At 38.3% G+C, this 17,654-nt stretch overlaps 1 protein-coding gene across 2 annotated transcripts in view; it reads left to right on the top strand.

Moving 5' to 3' along the window:
- Positions 1–16,452, top strand: part of LOC132117140 (NAD(P) transhydrogenase, mitochondrial-like) — a 40,003-nt gene extending 23,551 nt beyond the window's left edge. For both annotated transcript variants that reach the window (XM_059526224.1, XM_059526225.1), the window contains 7 exons: positions 1,435–1,595; positions 2,762–2,941; positions 3,771–3,930; positions 9,290–9,371; positions 13,447–13,565; positions 13,649–13,764; positions 16,126–16,452. In XM_059526224.1, coding sequence (XP_059382207.1) covers positions 1,435–1,595; positions 2,762–2,941; positions 3,771–3,930; positions 9,290–9,371; positions 13,447–13,565; positions 13,649–13,764; positions 16,126–16,266 — 959 coding nt within the window. In that variant the 3' untranslated portion in view covers positions 16,267–16,452. The remainder of the gene's footprint in view (positions 1–1,434; positions 1,596–2,761; positions 2,942–3,770; positions 3,931–9,289; positions 9,372–13,446; positions 13,566–13,648; positions 13,765–16,125) is intronic.
- Positions 16,453–17,654: the final 1,202 nt, after the last annotated feature.

Here is a 17,654-nt window from a genome sequence, read left to right as displayed (position 1 = left end):
GCCTCTCCAGACTCCAGACCTTGACTTCCAAATTAAATGCTAAATTTACTTTAATTTATGACGTTTTTTTTTCTGGTTCAGGAGTGGCTTTGTTCTAGGAATGTGACAGCTGTAGCCCTTTTCCTGAAGATGTCCGAGTGTGGTGACTCTTGATGTACTGACTCCGGCTTCTGTCCACTCCTTGTGAAGCTCTCCAAGGTTCTTGAATCAGCTTTTCCTGACAATCTTCCCAAAGCTGTGGTCATCCCTGTTGCTTGTGCACCTTTTCCTACCACACTTTTTTTTCTTTCAGTCAACTTTCTATGAATATATTTTGATACAGCACTCTTTGAACAGCCAGCCCTTTCAGCAATGACCTTCTGTGGCTTACCCTCTTTGTTGAGGATGTTAATGATTGTCTTCTTGACAACTGTCAAGTCATTCGTTTTTCCCATTATTGTGGTTGCATGTTCTAAACTAACCCTAGAGGTACCCAGTATTTATAAACTAATCGAGATTTTTGAGATACTGAATTTATTTTCCTAAGATGTAATTCATAACCATCAGAATAAAAAAATTAAATAAAAAATTTAAAAACTCTTGAAATATTTCAATTTGTGTGCAATGAATCTAGAATATAGGAAAGTCTGCTTTCTTTAATTCAATTACAAAAAATAAAAACCTTTTCCATGATATTCAAATTTTTTTAGATTCACCTGTTTTTAATTATTGAAATCAAGGCTTTGCACTAGGGTTATTGTGGTTTCATTTCTATTTATCGTGCAGCCCTGTTAGAAATCTTAATGTCATGGATCTAGGTCCTCCTTGTCTGGTGCGGCTTTGTTTGTTAACTCACAGGCCCACCGGTGCCACACATGCCTCATGTTTAAAGCTTGGCCAGGCGGAACCTCTCAGAATTTGGCACTGATTAGTCCCTCCGCCCCCCAGTCATTTTCCACTTGTCCCTCAAAGCTGGAACGCATTATCTTCAGGAGCTTTCCCATTCCTCCACCACTACCAATGCTCTGAAGCCTGCAGTCCTAAACTGATAAAGCAGATTAGAAGTCTCATTTTTATCCTTGTGAGTTTTTCTTTCAGCCTAAAAGGGGACTCAGTGTAGAGTACTGTACATAATTGCCCAGTCCAACTGTTTCGCTAACTTGTTACGCAGCACAACACCTACTGAATTTTTCCTGTACACATACTTGTCTTGCGCTGATGATATGTCTTGTACATATTATTATAGTTTACAGAGCGCTAGCAGCTGCCTAAAGTGCACTTACACAACTGCATGTCATGTTGTTAACTTCTTTTTCAAGGAAGTTTCTCGTTTCCAAGAAGTTCTTACCCTAATTTTATTTCACTCGTCGTATTCCCAAAGAGCACATGGTGTTCGGTGTACGTGCTAACCCACTTTTTGTGTTGCTCTCCTCACTTGACTTCTTTCTCTTGCAGGTCTCCTGAACTCCGCTCCCCTTATGCTTCCTGGTCGTCATGCACTGAATGCCACTCTCATGGCAGCCAGTGTGGGCGGCATGATCCCCTACATGCTGGATCCCAGCTATACCACTGGCCTGACCTGCCTTGGCTCCGTGTCTGCCCTCTCTGCCGTCATGGTAAGGTATTCACAATCTTGCATAATTGTATATTTCATTTTTTTTTTTTGGGCAGATTAGATTTTATTTATTTCTTGAGTGTTTTTGGGTGGTTTAGATGTGGTGTTTTTTTGTTTGGCGTTTTGTTTTTGTTAGTTTATTTTTGATTGTTTTGTTTCTTTTTGTTATTTTTATTATTTTGTTCTGTTATTTATTTATATAAAATCATTTGAAAAAAAAAATTATAATTTATCAATAAATTAATAAATTATCAATAATTTAATACGTTTTTAAATGTGTATGTTCTGAAGTCCTTTTTCTTATGCATTTTTCGGTGAAATTATGCAGATAAATTGTATTGAGGAAGTCTGTTGTATGCGTTGTATATATACACACACACACACACACACACACACACACATATATATATTTCAGAACAGCATGACATAGGTAAACGCAGCTCATGAAACCTAAATCCCTTTGGCGTTAGTTATATATATTTATTTATTTTATATAATCCATAAGACCACGCCACCATATGATGACAGATCATAAATTCCAAGGGAAGGCTTTTGGAGTCCTGGTAAACATTGGTGTCATGGGGCTTTCATAATTTGTCAATCAGGAAGCTGACATTTTTTATATTGCATAGATCCTATTACCTCCATAAAGATAAACAGTCACCTGCAGTATGGTGTCTGGCTCTTTTTACAGTGATTATTCTTAAAGTGTCCGTCTTTTTGCTTGTTCGTAGGTTTTTTTTTTTACATGATGCATGGTAGCCGTCTTTGTTTAGGCCTGTTCCCTGAAGGAAAGTGCATTGTTTAATAATACAGGGATGATCTCACGGACGAGTGAAACGAATACTGTGTTTTGACAAACGCCTTAATTGAAGCCCATTGCAACCAAAGCTGTGTGAAATATGTTGCTCTGGCGTGCACTATATCACATTTCCTGTTTGCATCATCACCCAGTGTGTAAATGAACAGACTCATTTTATAAAAACGAACCATGTGTACAATGCTCATACCTCAGGCTTGTGATTTTCCTTTTAGTGGAATTTCTTTAAATGATGGAATAGAGTTACTGTTGTGCTTTGCTCACTTGTCATTACCGTAACCTTTGATCTCCACTCTTTTTTCTCTCTCTGACCTTCTTTCTGACCTCGCTTTTCATTTTCTTTGTAGGGCCTGACACTGACAGCTGCCATCGGAGGGGCTGACATGCCCGTGGTGATCACCGTGCTAAACAGCTATTCTGGCTGGGCCCTGTGTGCTGAAGGCTTTCTGCTCAATAACAACTTGCTGACTATTGTGGGTGCCCTCATTGGCTCTTCTGGAGCCATCCTCTCCTACATCATGTGTGTGGTAAGTTCACAATCTCGGAGTTCCACCTCTTTTATGAAGTGGTTTTGTGCTTATTAATATTGCATTTGAAATGGTTTATGGTAGTCTAAAATTTGTGGTTGTCATTTGTCTTAAAAACTAACAGTGGCAATGTTTTTTCCTGCCCACAAATTCTAAATATTAATTCAAACAGTATGTATTATTTTAATGAAAAAAAAAACACACACGCACACAAATTAAATTTCAAATGTGTATATATGAATGTACACTACCAGTCTACCAGATTTTGAGTTTATTTTATCAGCAGTACAGCAAATATTGTGACATTGGTAGTACACTTTTAAAATAACTTTGCAGTTTTAATTTATTTCTGTCAAGCGAGGCTGAATTTTCAGCAGCCATTATTCCAGACTTCTCATGATCCTTCAGAAATCATTCCAATATACAGATTTGGTGCTCAAGAAACATTTCTTATGAAACAATTGTGCTGCTTAATATTTTGTGGAAACCATCAAAGATTGGTTGTTCCTTTTATAAATTAATGACTCCCATCACTTGTACCACAGTGGGACTTGAGAATTCAACATCATGGTTTAGTTTAAAATTTTAAGTTTAGTTAAGACAAATGGTATTATTTTACATGTACCACTTTTATTTTTCCTTCTCATGCAAATTCCACTTGAGTCATTTTGGCTGTCTGGCTGACTTGCTTAATATCCTGTAAATAATGTCTAAATGTTGTATAGACACATTTTCTTGATACAGTCTTTTTTTACTCTGCTGCGAGGTGGACTTCGTAATCTGAAATCCTGATTTCCAAACTCTGGGTATTTTTTTTTTTCATTGCTAGGCCATGAACCGCTCACTGGCAAACGTCATTCTGGGTGGCTACGGCACCTCATCCACCGGCACAGGCAAGCCCATGGAGATCACCGGTACCCACACTGAGGTCAACGTGGAGCAGTCGGTGGAGATAATCAGGGAGGCTCAGAATATCATCATCGTCCCAGGTAATGGAGGCCCTTTGTAGCCTTGCACATCTGAAACTTCGTTTCAACTAGATCTGGAGCAAACCATCAGCGACTTCAAACGATCCTTTGTTATGTCTGTTAAAGCAACCTCTCTTCACACCCATTACATCACTGGTAATTTTCTGACCCCTCCTGTGTGGGATAAACCCCCCAGAATGCACCCTGAGGCCTGCTGGGGCTTGTTCTAAGGTGGTCTTGAAATCCAACTTGTTTTTTGAAGCCATAGACACATTCGTGTGCACTTTTTATCTGTCTGTTTGGGCTCAACTTCTCCTCTGCTTGTTTTTTTTTTTTTTTTTTTTTTTTGCGGTTGGCCTCCCATGGCATTATTCGTGTGAGCCAAGCTATGGAGGGTGATGTCAGGTTTTCTCTTCTGGCAGGGTCGTGCCACGTTTCTTTGCCCAGATACAGATAAATGATTGAGCAGGATGTGTCAGATGAACTTTAACTGTGTTTACCTTTTAATACAAGTTCAGTTGGCAAATAAATATTTAGTCAGACTTAAATATTTTTCTGTGGCTGGTTCTTAGCAAGGGCCTCCATAATGGCCTTCAGCAATGGCAGCGACTTTCATGCTGCTTTGTTCTCCGCAACGCACTGTTTTAAAGTTGTGTTTTATGGTCTGACAGCAGGTCGAGTAGAGGCAACAGGACAGTGGAAAAGATGAGCGATAAGATGTGGGAATATGAACAGAAAGAAAAGGAGAAATTATAGTAAACAGCGCAGTCCAAAGTAAACAAGATTGCAGGGCCAAGCACAACAGAGACGGACCCTTTTATTTAAAACAAATGGCCGTCCAACAGGCTCTGAGGCATTCAAATTTTTCCCTCTTGACCGTTGCCCATTAAGCCACTGACAAGATGTCTGAGAAAGTGCTATGTTCATTGACAACAAAGGTCTGACCACCATGAGCACTGTGGTCTGTTGGTATGAGCCACAAAGGGATGCCAGAAATTTTTGCACCAAATGGTTATAAAATTTAAGTTTATACCCTATATTCCCCATCCCTAATCCTGCAAGTCACTATAGGGCCCAACAAAGTGTTTTTTTGTTCTTTTTCCCTTTTTTGTTTTATTTGTTGTTTTTGTTTTTTTTGTTTTTACTTTTAAGCTTGTTTTGTACTTTTTTTTTTGCTTTTTTTTTTTTTAATTTTGAGTTGTTTTTGTTTGCTTATTTCTTTTCCATCATTTTGTTTTGAGTTTCTGTTTTGTTTTTTACATTTATTCATTTAGCAAACACTTTTATCCAAAGCGACTTCCAATTGGGGAATACATCAAGCGAATCCCCCTATGGGAGGCAAAAAGACACAGGAAGTGCTCATCATACCAAGTTTCAAGCATTGTTCAAATAAGTACAAGCTAGACAGAGAAAAATTTAAGGAAAGAGCATTTCCTTTTTTTTTTTTTTTTTTTTTTTTTTTTTCTCAGTCAGATATTGATGAATGGTGAGTTTTCAGTTGTCACTTGAAAAATGTCAGGGAATCAGCATTCCGGATAGGAGTTGGAAGATCATTCCACCAGCCAGGAACAGAAGATGATGTATGAAAATGTTCTGGGGTCTCATTTATAAATGTTGCGTATACACAAAATAGGCATAGAAATTGCGTACTTCATTTTCCACGCAAATATCGGGATTTATAAAAAATAAACTTGGCATAGGGGTCGACGGATATATCGATCGTCCGATATATCGGTCCGATATTTGTCTTTTTTTTTTTTTTTTTTTTTTTTTAAGATTTGCATTGACCTATATCTGTGTTTAGTAGCGCCGATTTAAAGTCAGGCATGTCGGCGGGCAGCCCCGTGTTATTGGTACGGTTGAAAGTGCTGCTGCCACATGTGAAGAACACCAAGCCAAAACTTTTGGAAGATTCAACATCAGTCCTGGAAGATAAAGGTAGTCAGAGAATTTCACTCTGTAAATGGGGTGGAGAAGTTGGCAGCTCTCACAAACACTGCAGCGACTCCGTTACACCACCCCGCTCAGAGAGACAGCTGTCCTGGAGCTGCCCAGAATGGTGAATGACATTTGTTCGGAAGCATGGTTTGATGCAGACAATAGCCAGGTTTCCATCCAACTCATTTGCATTTAGGAATAGAAATTTCTAGAAAAATTGAAATTCGCACTTAAGTGCAGGAACGGAGCAATATAAATAACAAAAGCTCCTCCTTAGCCGACGGCTGTTACTCTAATTGCAAATAAAGTGCAATCAAAAATACAAAAAATTACAACGAGAAATAGCTAGAGAGCTAAATGTACCTTCTTAGCAGCAAGTAACAATTTAAACAACAGATGCAGAAACAAAGTTCTAAAGGTTTAGTTCACCCAAAAATGAAAATTAGGCTGCATTTTACTCACCCCCGAGGCATCCTAGGTGTATATGACTTTTCTTTCAGACGAATCCAGTCAGTTTTATAAAAAATTTTTTTTGATCTTTTAAGCTCTGTCATTAGTCAGCAGGGGTTGCATTGCTTCAGTCCAAAAGAAGTTAAATAAAAAGCACCCATCCGTGGGGTGAACAAAGGCCTCCTGTAGCAAATCGCAGACCTGCCAACATGTACGCATTTTTCGTACTCTGCACGCATTTTGACCCATAAGTACGCTTGTACGATTCGCTGCTCTCTAGGTACGCATTTTGTTGCTTCTCGCATTTCGTCAATTTCAGTTTCTATGCAATCTATGACACTGATTATGACGCTGAGCCACAGCATGTAAGTGGAGTGAAAAGCTTTCAGCTTTTTATGAACATTAAAAATGACCTTGACATCATAACAAGCAGTCCAGCTGTGACGAGTTTCAGTTCACGCCTTCATGTAGGCCAACATGTAAGGGTGGCACTGCCAACAACGCACCTAAAAGCTGTCACAAAGAACGGCAAAATTAATGATTATGAATATTTTATATTTTATGAATATAATTATTAATAAACAACTGTTTTCTGTATCAATGTCGTGTCGACTGCAAAGATAGTTGACGATGCGGTCTCGCGATCTTCGCAGTAGTGAACGCGCCAGAAAAATGCACATTTCATACGGATTAACGTTACATAAGCAGAGAGCAGTCTGTTTTCTTTCGTTTTTTAAAAATTATTCTGTCCAACACTCTTGAGTCGGTTAACGCGTATACTCGTTATGAGTCATTTTCTCCTGATAACCCCGAAGAGAACTTAAATTACACTTTCAGTTTTGATCGTACATAAGAGTGAAATCGAATCTGTAAAGGGTCTACTTTTATTTGTATACAGACATAATAAAACTTTGTACACTTATAAAATAAAGATAACAAACAAGGTGTGCTGTCTGCAGCCTTTGTCTGCTCTGATCTTCAGTTAGACAGGCGTCATTAAAATGAACTGTAACTCATTGAATACTCAACGAAGAGACATGAGAGATATCTATAGAAAGCCTGACATGTCTACTTTTAAACTAAATAAGTGCTGCCGAAAACAGATATTCTGTGATAAAGTAATCCATATGAAAACAACGCGATGTCTGTTTTTCACGTCTCCCTTCATTATCTTCTAATTCGACCACGCCCCCGCGCTGACGCTCTATTCAGATTCTAATGTTAAATAAAGTTTTTTTTTATTTTACTGTTTGGTTCGCAATGAGAGAAATAAGATATAATTCACCCCAAAATGTGATTTAGTTGAGTATTGGTTGAGATTTAGATTTCCTCAGAAAAAAAAGAATGAAGCACTTTATTCAGCAGAGATAATAAACATGAGTAGGTCTCTTATTTATTTATATACTTGTACTCGTTTTCACATAACGTGTAAACATTTTACTAGTTAGACTTTTTCCAAACTATAATTCCTGACTAAATGCGAAACATTATGAAGTTTCAATAACAATATGCAATACTATACCATTCAAAAGCTTGATGTAAATAATATAAATGTAACAAATAAATGTAACTGTAACAATGCTGTTCTTTCAATTTATCTCCCCGAAAAATCATGAAAAAAAAAAATATTCTCCGCTCTTTTCAACATTAATAATAATCTATTAATATGAGCAGAGATGTTTAGTTCTCTGGTGACAAGAAAAGTCATGATTGACTCCAAAGGCAGCATTTGTTACAAAGAGACTTTCACTGATTCACTACTTAAAAAAGCCAAATCTGCAACCTTTAACAAGTTAAACAATGCAAATGTAGTACTCATAAAGTTTTCTTCAAGGTTGGCAGGTATGAAATCGGTGCGTTTTTGTAAGATAAATATCCACATTCAAAATGTAATAATCGCTTTAATCTAGCTTGCACTCACTGTTGTAAACGAAGCAGTTCCCGGGAGCATGACATATAAGGTCCGTACTGGACTGCTAAATAACACATAATTGAACCCACTTAAATTTTCTCCCCTTATTTGCTGCTAAATCCATCCATCAACCTCCGTTGTCTGTCCATTTTGAATGGGGTTCCCTTTACTGCTCAGTCTTTACACTGAGTAAGCAATGGCCTTGTTTCCGTTTTCGTTTAATTTAAGTAGTCATAGTTAGTTTAGTTGATTGACATCTGTGAAAACATTTAGGACTTTTCTGTTTAAGCTTGAAGTCAACCAACCATGGCTGTTTTCCCAAGGAGAAATGTCTTTTTGTTTAAAAAAAGAGCTGTAAAGAAATCATTAGGAGTGAGGAGGGTTAGCCACCACGCACAATGACATGCTTGTTTAAGCAGGAGGATTTGAAGGCTGTTGTGACAAGCCTATCAAAAGGTGTCAGCAGTAACTGAGGCTTTAAAATGACTGACGTGAGGAATTTACATTCGTTTTTTCCTTACTGTAAGTGCTAAATTGGTTATTGATGGCATCAGTAAGTCTTTGTCTTTGTGGCACAGTACTTTTTGTGATCCAAGTTCAATTAATTCTATGCTGCTTTCAAACTACACCAAGGGTGTAAAAATAAACACTTTTGTGAAATATTACAAATTCTAGCACCGCCTTTTAGATTACTCAAAGATGTATTTCAACATGAAGCAATTTCCTCCTCTTTTCTGTTTGTTTATAATCCTGCAGGTCATTCAAGTTTGAATTATTTCATCTGTGAATAACAAATGAGTGGGAGCAGGTCTCTTGTTTGCCTTACTTTTCAAAACAGATTTTTTTTCTATTGTTTATAAATCGGATTTATTTATTGTGGTAAAATCAATTCACATGACACATTTTGAAAAAAGATGAGGTATATGATTACTAAAAATATGAAAATGTGTCTGGTTCATGCAGAGTTCATTAGAGTTTTCCAAAATTGAGTTTCCTAGACTTCATATATTAATAGCGACTGGTTTTTGCATGTCAGTTTTGGTTTGTTCCTCATTTTAATTGCTGTGTCTTTTACTTCAGGTTATGGGCTGTGTGCAGCGAAAGCTCAGTATCCTATTGCTGATCTTGTCAAGTCACTGACTGAGCAGGGCAAGAAAGTCAGGTAAGAAACATTCAAACATCTACAGTCATTTTCAAATCTTAACTGTTGAAGTTATTCGACACCTTTATTAAGCCACGTGTGCACCACAAGATCCAGGATACCAGGAGAAAGCTATCCGTTAACATTTCCCATTCATCTCCGTGGCGGATGTAGGACACCCCTTATTAGTATACAGTGTCCTATGGATGACACTTGGAATCTCCCTTTTCTTTTCCTTTCTTTCTCTCTGTTGCTTCTTCTAATTCCGATGTGTGTTTTTCCACTGCATGAAATGTTTAAGTAGAAAACCAATTAAAAAAAATACTTAAGTCAAAATACATTTTATCTATTAAATTATCATTTGTTTTTAAATTAAAATGTGATTTGTGTGAATTTATCAGACATTCGATAAAGTCCATCAAACATTTTGCCTTATAGTTTAGCCTGTGTAAGTTTTAGTTTCTCTGAGGGGGTCTAAGTCTAGTCAGTACCGCATGGGTGAGTGTTTGAACTCACTAGTTGCAGGTCAGTCTGGGGATCCTCTGAATGGCAGGCTACTCTCTGTTGCTCTCTGTATGTCAGACTCCATTTCAAAGAGTGCCTTTTGAATATCGTCATTCAGTTGCTCTGTCTGGGGCTTTTGTTGGCTCTCCAGTGTACGTGTAATGCCCTGTGATCTGAGAGCACAGTGTACCCCAGGCCTCCCAGTGCTGTGAAAGAGCCGGTGAAGAGCGGAGCGACAGGTGCAGGCTACGCAATACTTTCCACAGTCCCAGCGACACCTCTCAGGTTGCAGGGCGTGGAAAGACTGTGTGCCTGACCCTAGAGATGCTTCAACAACCATGAGCTTTCAGTATTTGTAAAAGTTTCTCATGTTGAGACTGTCAAGACTCATTTGAATCTTGTCACCCTCATATAAGTAGTAGTAAAATGATCTATTATGCCTTGTGTGAGCAAGCCATTAGTTTTGGCTTTCCTTTTGTTTTCAATGGTAGTTTGTCAAGTCACAAATTTAAGAGTCTGGTAAATATTCCACCAGTTTTGCAGATTAATCTGCGCCGATAATTGATTGCTAGCGGAACTAGTGCTATTATTATTATTATTATTATTTTACTTCCAACATTTTACTATTACCAATACATTTTTACATTTCATAGGTTTCTTCTGATAACATTAGTTAATAAACTTTGAGCTAACTTTAATGATCACTATAATAATTGGTTATTAATTATTACACAATAATATATATATATATATATATATATATATATATATATATATATAATTTTTTTTATTTTTTTTTTTATTATAAAGTATGGTTGAAGTACTGTTGATTAATCGTCTTGGTCAGTGTGGTCCAACCTAGCTATTGGTATCTGTAATGTCCACTATCAGTTGACCTCCGTCTGTAATATAAATCAAAGTTTGCTATGAATATTTAAATTAGGTATATTTATTTTAAAATGAGTTTTAAATTAAAATACAATTATTTTAATTACATTTTTATTTTGGACGCATATATGCACATTGCTTTGTAGCCCTCATATGGACAACACAAGTTCAAGTTCTGACGTTTCCTAATACTGTAATGTTTCTCGCTCCCCATCTCTTCCTGTCCTCATCTCTATTAAAGGAGCAAAAAGTCCAAATGAGAGACATTGGCAATCCTTTGTAAACAAGCATCTGATTTGAATGTACTCTTCACAAGGCTACAGCTGACCACTTTGGCTCCATTTTTGATTTTCCTTTGCCCTTCCCTCCTTTTTTTAAATCCTCAGACTGGATGGTGTCAATTCTTTTGTTGTCTGGTCCCCACTAGATAGTGGTTGTCGGCGCTAGCCTGGTTTCACCACACTCTTGGCAGTCAGAAGTGTCAATTATGGTGTCATCTGTGACTTAAGGATTTTTCATTAAGCCACTCACTCACACACATGCTGTTTAATCATTCCCAGAATGCCATGGTGTGCTGCCAACCCGTCTAATACACTTAAGAGATGAAGTACTGGTCAGCAACTTGGTCACAAAGTGGTCAACCATGCATGTTTTTCTCAAAAGCACATTGCCGATGATGGAGATTGTTGTGTGCTGCATCAGATTATCATTCCCTGCAACTTTCTTGTCTTCAAGACAGTTTCCCATAATGCAATTTGTGGGGTACTTAAATAGTCACTTGTCAACCGATTTAATTCAGCTGCCACCTTGTCAGATCAGTCACATATAAGCTAGCTGCGGGCACTGTGTGATTGTGGAGGAGAGATGCAGACCGGAAGCTTGTGTAATTTTTGTTCATTCGTTTGATCTGAGAGCCCAACAGCTGCTGCCAATTAGAGCATTTGCAGTTGATTAGAAGGGGAGATGGGTGGCCAAAGAGTGGACAGATTAGGTAGCGCACCGGCTGCTCTCCCCCTCGCTCTCTTTGGGATAATTGGCTCGGGGTGTCACCCTGTCAAGAGGGACAGTGGGTAGAATTGACACTGTGTAAACTCTCCTTATCATTCCTTTTAAGTTTCTGTCCTTTTGTCTCTCCATAAAGATCATTACGCTAGTTTTTGGAAAGATTTGGTTCATTGAAAGGAGTCCGAATCTCCTCTGGGCTGGAAGGTAGTGCTTGAAAAGAATCCCTTTTTTTTCCCAGAGCGTTCAGTGCGGTGAAACGTGGTGTAATGGGAATAGCAGAACGGTTGGGCTGGTTTGGATGGCAGAACTGAGCTTGGATTCATTGTCCACCCAGACTGTTTTTCGCACACAGCTGCAGCTTATGTAAGCCAACGTCAGAGTTGATTGACAAACCCCATGTCTTGAATGTTTCGAGGCCTGTCCGCTAAGTATATTTCCTCTTAATTTATTATTGAACATGTTTTTTCCTCATTTCATTTTTGACAAACGAGTTTACATTTAAAGGAAGCTGATGAACAGATGTTGGATTTGATGGAAAGCAACTGCAACCATGACATGATCACTTGTTAGACAAATAGCAACCATCATTTGAAAGTCTACTTCTCTCGAGAAAATGGATGAGAAAATAATTGACAAAATAGAAGTGTAAAATAAAACAAAATGTGAGATCAAGTAGTGTGTAAATGCTACACAAATTGGCCTGAATGCTCCGGAAATGGACTAATTATGAAGTAAACAACTCTGACATAATTCGAACAAGATCGGAAGTGGGCTGGTTGTAGTGACTGCTTAGGTCAGGTAAATTGGTTAAAGGTGCACAACCATGTTAGGCATCCTTATACGAAGAGAGTTCTTTTATGGAAGCTGTGTAGCTGATTTAAATGAATTATTATAAAAATATATATTTTCTGAGATCTTTTGGTGCTTTAGTCAATTACTTTTTTTTTTTTTTTTTTTTTTTAAGTAATGTAATTTTTATTTTGTATGCTAATTATTATAAAAATGTTTCCAGGCCTTCCCTTGGGGTTTTGTCTTTTGATTTTAATGCTTTTGATTTTATTTTAAATGATGACCTGGCTTTGGTGGTCGATTTAGTTTATTGCTTATAGTTGCCTTACATGTCTTGTGCAGAGCTGTTTGGATAAAGTTCCTACTATTTCTTTTAAAAACCATGAAAGGGTTATTTAAAATCACAAAATATGACATTCTTGGCTTTAATCCTCTGTTAGGGTAAACATAATTTTTTTTTTTATATTGGTTACTTTTTGGTAGTGAGTTGGGTCCCCTATGCCTTTTGAACCTGAAATAGTGCAAACCTCTAATAAAAATGTGAAAAAAGAAAAAAAAAAAAGCAGGCATACTGTATCACTTCCTGTGTCTCTTCTAAGCCTGTTGGCTGTGATCTTCTGTTTTTACAGTGAAGTCGTAAAGCTGCCCACGTGCCCTGGGGGTCCAATAGTCTTCCTCAAGACATTTCCCCTTAGCTCAAGCACTTTACTACCTCTGGCATTAAAAAGATACCTTCAGCCGCTGCTTATTTCCTTCTCTCTTAACCTCTTGCCAAACCCTGACCCCTACCCCAAAGCACTCCTGCTTAACTGTGTTCAAAGACTCTGCTAGTGCTTTATTTGGATGCCATATGTGTATCAGCGATCTAAGAGGTCACTGATCTGTTTTGTGTGTGTGTGTGTGTGTTCAGGTTTGGAATCCACCCTGTGGCTGGTCGTATGCCAGGCCAACTGAACGTTCTGCTGGCTGAAGCTGGTGTGCCATATGATATTGTGCTGGAGATGGATGAGATCAATGAAGACTTCCCTGGTATGATATACATTTTTGGTGTTTTTTTCTGGTGTCATTTGTGGGATATAAAATCTATAATCGTGCTTTCCATTGTTTTTCAGAAACTGACCTGGTTTTGGTTATTGGAGCTAATGACACCGTTAACTCAGCGGCCCAGGAGGACCCCAACTCCATCATTGCTGGCATGCCTGTTTTGGAAGTCTGGAAGTCCAAGCAGGTGAGCATCCTATTAGTTGTTTATGCCAGGCAACTTTTAAATATAAATTAAAGAAATTTATTTGGCAAGTGCACATTAAATTGATCAAATGGCATTTTTCTGCTGTGTGGTACGGTACGGCATGGCTCGGCTTGGCACGGTTTGCGTTTCCACTGCAGTTTATTATCGCTTTAGAGTGGGCGGGATTATTCACATGTCATTATTCACATGCTGTGCCACCTCTACTGCCGTGACTCTTGGAAAAAAAGAAATAAAAGAAAAGAAAAAAAAAAACTTTCATTTTCGCGTCGCCCCATGAAGCTCTCTCTGGATCCGCTCCTCTGAAATGAAACATTTCAAATTTAGCTGTTCTTTTGTGTTTGTATCACAAGTTCAGTGATGCAAGTAGTGAAGTTTCTCTCCGGCCAATCAGTGATCAGCAGAGTTTCCACATCACGTTTTGGTAATGGTACAGTTTACTTGGAACCTCAACTGAAGTGGTACTAAAAAAAGTACCAGGTACTGTACCCAGTTGAAAACCCCCCAAAAGTTAACCGTACTGAGCCATACCTTGCCGTACCATGCAGTAGAAAAGCGCCAAAAGAAATGTATAATTTGACTAAAGATTTCTATTTCCAGTAATTGTCTTATCATCAAAGAATCCTGAAAAAAATATATATCTCTCAGATTCCACCAAAAATGTTGAGTAGCACCAAATCAGCATTAAAATAATTTCTATAGTATCACGTGACCCTGAACACTGGAGTAATGGCTGCTGTAAATTCATTTTAGCCATCACAATAATAAAATCACATTATAAAATATATCAAAATAAAACATTTAAATTGGTAATAAACTTTCACAATACTAGCATTTTTACTGTATTTTGAGTCAAATAAATGCAGCTTTGGTGAGCTGAAGAACCAAAAAAAATCTAACAGAACAATGTACATGACACTCATACCCCGTATGTATCAGGCTTTACTTTTATGGCCTAGCCAGAATAAAGCACTTGTAATACAGACCATTCCTCATTCTCCCACCCAGAGCAATATGAAAATCTCCATCCCATCCCCACAGCTGGCTCCCGCTGTAACCATGCTTTGGTCCAGGTGTACTGTATCTCCAGCAAGACAAGCCTCACACTGCTTTCATTAGCGCTGACTCGCTCGTTCTGGAATGATGACATTTCAGAGCATCCGACCGATACTTTCCCTAAAATGTGGGGCTGGTGTGCCTCACCACATGACAGGCCCATTGTGGCCAGACCTTCTCTAGGGAAATCACTCGGAGTACTGGGGCTTGACGTTTGCGAATGTGTAAATAAGTCGACCTTCTCCCACAAGTAATTGCTTGTAGCTTGTTAACCTGTTCCATAATTCCATATGGAATTATGCAAACTCTAGCGCTTTGAACCAAAGCCTTCCTAATTTGTAGCAACTTGTAAGTGTAGCCAAGTCTCAGCGAGGGAACTTGACCAATTTAGAACAGTGATGACACAATAGTGCGGCCGAATTCGAAGTTTCCCTGTCAATCGTCTCTGTTGGTTTTGAAATCCTCAATCTCATGTAACATCCACACTACTGATTGCTCCCAGCCTTGTTAAAGACCTTCATGTGTAACCTCATCCCCAAATAAAACATATGAATAATTTAACAAAAGAATAATTTAACAAAAGGTTGTTGTTCTGTCCTGGGGGATGCTGAGCCTGGGTAAAGTGGTCATGTGACTCTTTGAGAAATGAAGATGGGTGTGTCTGAACGCTGTCCCAATCACCTGGCTGGCATTGAACATCTGCAGGGCTTTTGAGGGACAGATGATGATATTAAAAGGATCCGGCTGCTGATTTTGAAGTATCAAGATGAGGGTCATTTCATTCCAAAAATCTTTCAGTGTATTGAATAACACTAAAACTAGACCAGCAACAAGGGCTCTCCTTTCTGGTTTAACTTATTCAGTTACCAAGTGTTCTCCTTCCCAAACAGATGCTCCCAATCAAAGCGCTGCTCTCGAAAATTTTCCCAGAAACTGCTCAGCCTAAAATCTGGTGTTCAAGACACTAATGACTCTTAATTTTGTAAATGGCAGATACTTAAATAACCATTACATGTTGGAAGTACAGGCTCTTTTTGCACCCTCTTGTACAAATCCTAAAACCTTCTCTGCCACTTCACATGCAGGTGCATGCAATGTTATTACAGGAATAATATTGAAGAGTTTAAATTAGCTGGCTCAACTCAATGGAAAAAGCCATTGGTAATTTAAGGGCAATGTACAGGGTTTTATTTGATTATTTGATATTTTATTGATTTATTTGATTTTCTAGCTACCTTTGTTCAAGGGTTAGACAAAATGCTTCTATCTCTGCTTTTATCCCTCCAGGTCATTGTGATGAAAAGATCTCTGGGAGTTGGCTATGCCGCTGTAGACAACCCTATCTTCTACAAACCAAACACATCCATGCTTTTGGGAGATGCCAAGAAGACTTGTGATGCTCTGTCTGCCAAGGTCCGCGAGGGCTAGAGAGGAAAGAGAAGATTTGACCTTGCTTTGCACCAGATGAGTCAGAGATGAGGAGATCGAACAAACCCAATAAACCCTTAGATCTAAATTAGCATTAATAGGAACAAGCTGTTAATGACACACTCTATGCCATTTCAATTTTGCAGTAGGTATAAGTAGTTTATTCAGTATGTCCAGAACTTTTGTTTTTCCGTTCTTTTTTTTTTTTGGTCCCCCATTTGAATCAAGTTAAAAGGAAAAAAGCGTTACAGCATCTCATTAATTTGCATTAAAAAAAATCAAGCTAACCAGTTATCATCTGGTTTTGTATGCATTATAGATCAGGTTTTATATATCACAGCACTCCGTTTTTAAATCTGTTTTTGGTAGTGTTAGCATACATATGACCCATTTGTTTCAAAGCCATAAACTGTATGCTTTTTTTCCCTTTTTCTTGCTTAATTGTTTATTTCTTGAGAACTTGCCATGTGCATTAATTCACCAGCTGTTGGTATATGGTGTTGTTCAAAGATGAGAAATCAACTTTTTCAGCTGCAGCTTCAGAGGACCATTTCCAAACAATGCAAATTTTCTCTTAATAGCATGAAGCTTTGAAGGATCGCTTCTGAGATAAAGTTCTAGTGAATATCACTGAAGATTTATGCACAGAATCCCAAACACGTGTGGCTCCTCCATAAAATGATTTGTATTCCTGCATGCACCACTCATAATTCAAGTGAATGTCACTGTAGCGGTGAGGTTAGTGAGGTTAGTAGGTACCGTATATCTGCCCTGTTGTCCTCCCAAATTTGTTCCCAGCAGTAATCCTCCACAGTATTTGACAGGGATTTGAACAGATGTACTGTACTTTACCCACTGGGACCTAATGGAGTAGATCCTATGAAATATAGGAACCAAGACAGACCATTACAACAACCCTACCTCTCCACAGTTTCAACTCGACCAAAACAATCCCTCACTTCCACAGTCACACACTCCTCTGCTAATGTTCACCTCGAGCTGGGCTGTGTGGGGCACGTGTAGTTTATTCCTAGATATTGTGGATGCAGGAAGGTGGTACACCATTCTTCACAATTTAAGCTTCAGTTTAGATGCTAAATTTCATCGGATTTAGGAATGTTTAATATGTGAAAAATAAGTCAATTTTAAGGGAATCAATTGCTGCAAGGGAAGGGAAGCAATTATCGAACACCGGTTTGGGTTAATATGGAGTTTGTGTTCCCTACCGCTCCTTCAGGATGTTTTCTTGCATAGAAATAATTCTGCTTTGTCGCAGTACACGAGAATGAAGAGGGCGGGTCTTCGAATGTTTCAATGTTCCATGGTGAGGAATTAATGTCATACTGTGAAATGTTTATTCTCTCTCCACTGTATCACAGAGCATCCCT

Source organism: Carassius carassius, chromosome 36 (assembly GCF_963082965.1).
Source record: "Carassius carassius chromosome 36, fCarCar2.1, whole genome shotgun sequence".
NCBI lineage: Eukaryota > Metazoa > Chordata > Actinopteri > Cypriniformes > Cyprinidae > Carassius > Carassius carassius.
This window is presented reverse-complemented; position numbering and strand designations above follow the sequence as displayed.